The sequence below is a fragment of the Anoplophora glabripennis genome, unplaced genomic scaffold (assembly GCF_000390285.2).
Source record: "Anoplophora glabripennis isolate ALB-LARVAE unplaced genomic scaffold, Agla_2.0 scaffold134, whole genome shotgun sequence".
NCBI lineage: Eukaryota > Metazoa > Arthropoda > Insecta > Coleoptera > Cerambycidae > Anoplophora > Anoplophora glabripennis.
In genome coordinates, this window is record NW_019416384.1 from 1030227 (window position 1) to 1039024 (window position 8798).

At 33.9% G+C, this 8798-nt stretch overlaps 1 protein-coding gene across 3 annotated transcripts in view; it reads right to left on the reverse strand.

Annotated features, from left to right (window-relative positions):
* The window catches only part of LOC108903804 (troponin T, skeletal muscle), an 11990-nt gene extending 3450 nt beyond the window's left edge, over window positions 1-8540 (reverse strand). For 2 of the 3 annotated variants that reach the window (XM_018706103.1, XM_018706104.1), the window contains exons 1-9: window positions 8458-8540; window positions 6923-6972; window positions 6722-6760; window positions 5002-5007; window positions 4726-4755; window positions 3244-3619; window positions 991-1209; window positions 811-903; window positions 672-752 (exon numbers count right to left, since the gene is read on the reverse strand). In XM_018706103.1, the coding sequence (XP_018561619.1) occupies window positions 672-752; window positions 811-903; window positions 991-1209; window positions 3244-3619; window positions 4726-4755; window positions 5002-5007; window positions 6722-6760; window positions 6923-6948 (870 nt within the window). In that variant the 5' untranslated portion in view covers window positions 6949-6972; window positions 8458-8540. The remainder of the gene's footprint in view (window positions 1-671; window positions 753-810; window positions 904-990; window positions 1210-3243; window positions 3620-4725; window positions 4756-5001; window positions 5008-6721; window positions 6761-6922; window positions 6973-8457) is intronic. The other variant, XM_018706105.1, reaches the window with a different exon arrangement.
* Window positions 8541-8798: the final 258 nt, after the last annotated feature.

Below are 8798 nucleotides of genomic sequence, written 5' to 3' on the forward strand. Positions count from 1 at the left end.
AATTTTGTACTCAACAACGCCGGGAAATTGATTTTGAAATTCTATGAAACATTCCTCAATAGAATACTTCCATATTCCATCAATCTTGCGTCCATTTCTAAAGTAGGACTCTATGATAAACACTTTTTGTTCTTGAGAAAACACCATTTTAAACGCTTTTTAAAACGAAAATATTCAAATTGATAGCGGCGATATAGCGCTTTGACAGATGACGTTTAAGTTCATTTGCTATACGCTACGCCCTACGTCCAAATTTTCAGAACCAACTTGACCACGTTTTTATTTGAACGCTCGTTATTATGAAAGACTTTTGTGAAGGTTAAGTTGATGTTTGTTGTTGTGAACTGTCAAATTTTCGTACAATATTGACTGAATGTTTAAATTCTCTCAAAGATGTTCCATTCGGAATTGGAACAAACTTGATCTGGCACTAATCTATAATTTACTCGATTCAGATTTTTTTTTTATTAATACACAAAAATATGGCATTGTGTCCCCCGATCTATGCATATATTTCTATAGCAACTTTTTGAAAAGATGCATACTTAAATTGCCGAGATTCTGTTGAAGGCTCTAAGAAATTGATTCAATTTTCAAAAAGGCAATAAATTTCATTGATGGTGAAAAAGTACAAGTGTTGCATATGTACACATTTGAAAAATTACTCTTACCCCTTCAAATAGTTTTTTCTTGTCTCCGTACGACCTGGTGTCTACACGTCGTTCATATTTGGAAGCTACTTGGATTTTGGGCTGTAAGCAATTCATGAACGTGAATATTTCCATTTGTGTACCTGTGGCATTTACTTACGGGGTATTTTCCGGTAAGAGCCTCAGGGTCCAAACCTTTTTTAAGAGCTTTGTGCCTAAGTTGTTGTTTCTGCCTTTCCTTTAATTCCTTAAGCTAAAAATGAAAATTAATTTGATTAGGTACGAGAAGAGTAAGTATGCACATAAGTGTATATGCATATATTTCAAATTTTCGGCTTACGTCATAATCTTGACGTTTCTGCCTCTCTTCCAAGTCGTATTTCTCGGTTTCCAGTTTAACAATACATTCCCAAAGTTCATGGGCCTTCTCTCTTAACTTATCCACACCAAGTCCGTCGAGATGCAAAGGCTTGATCCTGATGGAGAGGGAGATTTTCTTTTCTTCTTCCAGTTGTTCTTTGGTCTTGTTCCTTTCGAGCTGGGCCGCTGAGAGATTGGACTGAAAAAGCGACATTGCATTACGTCCCAATTAGCATGGAATTTGAAATTTTATTAAAATATATTCACTAATACCATTACACGGGGCGTTTTCAAAAGAAGTAGCACAAATTATACGGGTGAATCTGCAACTAAAATGAATTCGTTTTGCATAAAAATGACCGTAGTAAAATGTTCATCCTTTAGCTGTAATTTGAAAACCAAAAAAGGTGTAATAGTCCAGTATTACACAAATTTTCTACTAATTAGTCCAAGCATTATAGAGAAATGCTTACAGAAATTATTACCTGGACAAAAAAAATATGACCGTATAGAAAATTAAATTTTAAATTGAGTTTCTTGTTCTTTAAACTCGATCCAATATGGCGAACATGGTTAAAAAAAATCGCAAAGTTGAAAAAAACGGTTTTTCTAAAATAACTAAAAAAATATAGCACGGATTGAAAAATTTTAAATGAGAAAGTTGTAGGTTTTAAAAAGATCTATCGACTGATTTTTTGAAAGTATCGATTGCTTTGTTACTTTTCGAGATATATCGAAAAAACCGTTAAAAATCTTCTCTTTTCTCTTCTTCTATAACTCGTTTACATTTACGTGCCCATATTTGCTATTTACTGCAAGCATAGCCCGCGGCAAGCCAAAAAAGTACATTTTTGAAAAATTTAAAAATATTAATTATTTTTCGAGATATATCGATTTTTTGAAAAAAAGGCGCTCTCGAAAATTGGCTAGATCTTCTCAGCGGATAGCCCTACAGTAACGATTTTCGGTTTATTTTCTTCGTAAAGAGTTATATTATCATGCTGTTAAAAAATGTTGACGATTTTATTAATTTTAAGGATCAAAAAATGACTGAAAAAGTTGCACTTTTTTTGGGTATGTTTTTTTCAAATAACTATTTCAATTTTTATTATTTTTTTGTACTTAATCTGGGGTAGCTAAACACGAATATTATAGCATTTTCGCCTTAGAAGCAAAATAGACCCGTAAATGTTTAGTTTTCTTTCTTTAAAAGTCATTTTCATAAAATAAAAATTGAAATAGTAATTTGAAAAAAACATACCCAAAAAAGTGCAACTTATTCAAAGTCATTTTTTGATCCTTAAAATTAATAAAATCGTCAACATTTTTTAACAGCATGATAATATAACTCTTTACGAAGAAAATAAACCGAAAATCGTTACTGTAGGGCTATCCGCTGAGAAGATCTAGCCAATTTTCGAGAGCGCCTTTTTTTCAAAAAATCGATATATCTCGAAAAATAATTAATATTTTTAAATTTTTCAAAAATGTACTTTTTTGGCTTGCCGCGGGCTATGCTTGCAGTAAATAGCAAATATGGGCACGTAAATGTAAACGAGTTATAGAAGAAGAGAAAAGAGAAGATTTTTAACGGTTTTTTCGATATATCTCGAAAAGTAACAAAGCAATCGATACTTTCAAAAAATCAGTCGATAGATCTTTTTAAAACCTACAACTTTCTCATTTAAAATTTTTCAATCCGTGCTATATTTTTTTAGTTATTTTAGAAAAACCGTTTTTTTCAACTTTGCGATTTTTTTTAACCATGTTCGCCATATTGGATCGAGTTTAAAGAACAAGAAACTCAATTTAAAATTTAATTTTCTATACGGTCATATTTTTTTTGTCCAGGTAATAATTTCTACAAATTTAACATTAATCCGTGACAGAATGCTTGGACTAAATGTAACTTCCCAACCCCCTCCAATAAGGGACAGAAATTTTCGAAAAATTGTTGTGAAGTTGCACATGCATTAGTAGAAAATTTGTATAAAATCCTATCTATATTTTTTTGGAAACTTTGTGAGTATCCTCCTGTATACTCCTGTATCTCCTAAGCCTTAGGAGATACAGGAGTAAAATGTTCACCCCTTTGGCCCAAGCGGGTGTACATTTTACTAAGGTCATTTTAATATGCCATTTGTGGTAATTCGCTTGGAAACACTCTGTATAATATATTTAGGGAATTCGTTTGCAAGAAGCAAAGTCTTCTGATAATAAGCTAGAACTTTACCGAAGCGTCCCTTTTGGTGATGGTGAAGTTGGGGCCTTTGTTCTTGTTCTGGTCTTTGAGGGCCTGCATCATGTGTTGCCTCTTCTTCTCTGCCTCCTCGAGACGTTGTCTCTTCTCCTCGATGTCCCGCTGTTTCTTCTCCTCGATCTCGCGGACGCGACGCTCTTCCTCGGCCTTTTTCCGTTCGGCCATCTTCCTTTCCTCGTCGGCACGGGCAATCTTGCGCTTAGCTTGCTTCTCCTTCAGCTTCTTGAGGTCTTCCTCTTCCTTTGCGCGCTGCTTACGCCATTCCGCGATGTATTCGCGCAGCTGCTCATCGAGATCGGATCTCTTCTGGTCTTGACGCTTGACAAATTCTGGATCGCCCGGTCCTTCCCTGTGGTAAAAGTTACATGTGAATTTTAAAACGGTTTCGTCGAATATTCTATTGTTTACGTATACGAAAGTCCTCGCGGGAAAGCAGCCGATGATCAAATTTCGCTGTTCAAGCATGTCGCGCGTAAAATATACACGGAAAAATCGTTCAGGGAATAACTAATATATTTATTTGCCGAATGTATGGTAAAAATTACATAAGACATTACGTTTTATATCGTCTTATTGTTTTTCGACAATTTCTAATTAAACATGTATGTAATAGTATATGCTATTTGGAGAATCGTCCAAGATAGAGATTAATAAAAATGAAACTGAAAGTTTAATTTCAAACAAATGAGCGAATATGACGTCAACAATAGCCTTGCTCCTAGAGCTATCCAAAACTGTTTCCATCAGTCAGACGCTTGCGCGTTCTGACATCAAAGTTCAAATTTCACTATTTCGAATCAAATGCGACTAGGAACAGTGCTATTGTTTTTTTATTTTCATGTTAACGGTCTCCGAAATAGCATCGTAATCTCTGCCGATTCGGGACATCCTGTTTATAGTAAACGAAATATGTATGAAGAGAAATATTTAAGAATGTTTCAGAAAAATTAAGACTCGTTAGGTAGTAAAATTAATTGGTTTTGTTGTGATGCCAAAATATTAGAGGTACATCATCACAATAATTGTTATTTGGTTAATTTAAGCTTATTGTTTAATATAATATAAGGTTAAAGTTAAGTTTTTTACAATAAAAATGAACAAAAAACGGGATTATACGAAAACTGTAAGAAAAAAAACAAAAATACTGTTAAAATGGCCAACTCCGCGTCGTTCACCGAGGGTAAAAACAAAAACACATTCACAAAATTATTAAGTACATACGTACATACATAATGCTGTTTTGTTGAAGCTAAGGAAAAGCTCATAAAAATCATTATGTCCCATGTTAAAAAATATACTTTTTGTATATAAACTGCTAAAAAAGTAGGTAAATCTGACAAAAAAATAAGCATCGTCTAGTATAGAATGTTTATATACAAAAGGTAGTTCGCGAATTTCTTGGCAGCTGAAAAGCAATATGACTGCCAGCTATTTTGCCTTTTCTCGTAGACTTACTCGACTTTGGTGGTAGTGGTGGTAGTTGTCCTATATGGTACAGCACAAGGGGCAGAAGGGGTCACAGGTGAAAAGGAAAAAATCAAAATGAAAAAATTTTCTAAGTAACCTTTGTAAAAATTTTCTTAAAAAAATTTTACTACTAACTAGTGGGATTACTAATATCCATCTAAAATTAATAAACTACTACAAAGCTACAAATTCTATTTTAACACATACGATTTTCTACCAAGGTCACGTGGGTCAATGTTTGGGTGAGAGGTGTGTAAAACTTACTTTTTTCTGCAAAGAAAATACATAAAAGATTAATAATCTCAATAAAAAGGGTTAACGAATATTGAATTTACGCATAACGTATCGATGGAGGCAGCGACTGTACAGTATATGCGAAAATTATTTTAGGAAAGTTTAGTGTAGAGTCTACACTAAACTTTCATTTACAAAAATAACGAAATTAACGTAAATGAAAAGGTTATTACGCCGAATCGGATTACGGTTTTCGCCATCTATTTTTTTAAATTTTAGTTTTCGACAACTTATAGCTCGTATCTCAAATTCTTCGAGATGCAGAGAAATCCACTAAAGTCATCTAAGTAATTCTGCTGATTTTAAACATTAACGTCAAAATGTTGTTCAGCAGAAAAATGAGCCACATAAATAATTTGAACAGAGTTGAGAGAGTATTCGGTAAACTACCTACTACTCTGGTGCCGTATCGATATACGTATGCGTATTACAAAACAGGGAATGTAATATACAGGGTGTATTTAAACGAAGGGGCACAAATGATATCAGAAATGCCTTAGGTGAAAATAATATGTTGATTTAACCTAACTTAACTATATCCCAAGTAGCATAATAAAAAAGATACAAGGTGTCAAAGTGAAAAAAATGGTATTTCCTTAATTATGTCTAAAGGTTTGGTCAGACATGTTTTAAATATTCTAGCGAGAGATTTTTTCAGGGCAGCGAAAATAATACGTTAATCTTTTTTTATTAACTTTTTTGTCGGCCTCGTAGACAGCTTTTAGTAACAATATATGAAATATTGGACTTTTTGAACAAAAAAGATCTGAATTTATTAATAGAAATGTCCGTTTTGGACGAGTTATATTAAATCCGAAGACTAATAAGACTAATTTATAAAATCAAAAATATCTCCACAAGGCTTAACTTTGGCCATTTTCAATAAGTATACCTTTTTTGTTCGAAAAAGTCCAATATATCATATTTTATTACTAATAGCTGTATGTACGAGGTCTGGTAAAAGAGTTAATATATATTTAATGCATAACATTGCCTGCAGAGGGGCAGAAGGCGCCCCGAACGACTTGGGATATTTGTTATTTTTATATTCCTCTGTTAGCAGTGGGATAAAATGGTATTTACAAAAGTTTTATTTACGGAAAAATTACAAGAGCTAGAAGTAAAACGCAAGAGGGTAATTTTGTTTAAAATAAAAAGTAGATCATAAACAAATATTAAAAAGATGTTTTTACCAGTGGCGTACCACAATTTTCTTCGAAAAACCTTATGGTACAATCCGTACGCGCGCCACTGAGTAACTTACAAAGTCAATTTTTTTCCTGTAACTAGGGGATTATCAAATTAAGCTAAGGCTAAAATTTCGTTCCATTATCTTATAATGTTCGAAATTTATTGGAGAAAAACTAAATTTTTTGAAACTTTTTAGCGCCCTGTAGCTTGGAAAAGAAAACCCGTAGAGCATAACTTCATATGAGAAAAAATTATTTTTTAAACCAAATAATCCACCGTTTAATTTATTCCCAACCTTTACGTTACACCCAGTATAAGGTATGTTAGGTTAAATCACTTATTTTCATCTTATGAATCTCTGGTATCATTTGTGCCTCTTCATTTAAATACACCCTGTCTGTATATTCGAATTGAATATGAACATCTGTTGCTCTACATTAGCCGGTTTGGGGAGAGTCATGTACCCAAAAAATATTTCGCATTAATTAATGACACTTACGTTTCAATGATCTCCTCTTCTTCCTCCTCCTCTTCTTCGCTAAAATCACATAACATAACATTTCATCACAAAGACAACATATATAGTATTTGAAGTACTGTTAGCTACGAAGCTCGAGATACAAAACTTTACAAAAACATAATACTTAGGTATATAAAATATGCAGAAAGCACCTAAGGGCGACGGTAATTTTACACTTACGAGTAGACTTCTTCTTCGTCGGACATGGCTAGGGTGATCTAGTTACAATCCTGGAAAAGATAAGAATGTAGATGTACGGTACGGATGTCGCCTGGCAATACTGAATAAACAAATATTTTAGGCGTTAATGTGTAGGTATATAATGTAGCTATTGTTGCTTAATATGTTCTCGAAAGTTGGATGGGGAACAAGAGATGTTCGCTATATTTAGCTGTCGTGGTAATCATATGGCACCAGTTTATTTATAAATCCGTAAATGCAGTGCTACTCCTTGGTTTCTCTTTTATGTATACCGAGATTGCTACTGTTTGTTTTTTTACATTTTTCCACGTTTTTACTCTACTCTACTCATTTCGTCTTATAAAGCATTTTAATAGCGGAAAGAGAATTAAGATTTTCATTGAAATGTATGGGAAAATATTGAACAGGCCGGACGAATCTTCAAAAAATACTTTTATTTACTAAGTATCATTTTACCCAAGGCAAAATCACTAAATAAACGTGCCGTAACAAGATTGCATATTTATTAAATAATAGGGAGGTAAAATTAAAACGAGAAGTGGGAGTTTTGTGCGCACGTAGCCACCTGAAAACATGAGAAGTCTGAAAAGCTGAGATTCACGCCTCTATGCGGCGACGCCAGACTGTATTTGGCAGCGCCTTCGTTATTCCTGGACGCCGAAGCCGGATTCTAAAGTCCAAAAATAAAACTTTCGAGAAAAACGAGGGGGCTTGCAACTTGTAACGAAATATGTTATTTGTTGTTAATATTGTAGAATTCGTAATGACGTTGTTGTCTGTAAACCATAAATACCTACGAATGAAGGAAGGATTTGTGTTGCTGCTTTATGTAAGAGTTAATTTCTGCAACACTGACGTTTTATTTTATTCGTATATAGATATTCCGAATAGAAACAAATAGCGTCGATAGAAAAATAAATTTCGAAATATTCCTATTTATGGATGGGTATTACTTTCCGAAAAATTTTGCCTAAAGTTACAGTTATTTTGCAAATTTGCCAACAGAAAATAGGAAAGGAAAATTAGAGAACGATCGAAAAGTTAACGACTCTGAAAGTCCCGCAAAATATCGCATGGAACCCTTAGCAAGCAAATGTTCAATAATGTACAGCTCGAGTCCCAATACTCGTATTACTAAAATTTGTTATTGAATATTTGAACTTTGTATACAGTCTGTTATGCTTAATTCTTTATTAGAAATGAAATAATATTTTGTTGCAGTTTTTGGTGGTTACTATTTTAATGCGGCAAATTAACAAACCCCATTTAAACATATGTACATAAAAATTTTGGATTTCTTCAGACCGATAAGTTTATAAATATATAAATTTCTGGACTGCAAGGCTCGTCTTTAGGAGAAACAGAATTAACATTCGGTCATCCAGTGTGACACTAACAGCAGCACTAAAGGCATGCATCACTGACAAAGCACAAGAGCAAATCACGGTTTAGAAAAACATTGTTGTGGATATAGTTTTAAGATATTATTTGCAAAAGAATATGAGATCACTTACAGCTGATGACAAAGAGCGGTCCAGGAGCACCACACAACTCGGGGAGCCCGCAGTGACTGCCGTGTCCCCGGCCCCAGAGAGGCTCCTCGGAGAAGGCTCCCTAGTGCGTGCGCACCCCGCCCACGACGTCCCATCTTGGGCTGAATTTTTGTTTAGAAATAGGAATAACGAAGTAGTTTTATGTTTCTTCATACTCTTAGGCGGATTTCCATGCTATTCCTAAGGAATCAATAAGTTGTCAGCACATTCTAGTCCCCCGATATGGTCAGTAGGTACCTATTAATTTTTTAAATCTATATCAAACAGCGACTGTATTTAGAAGTTATTTATAATAATTATTA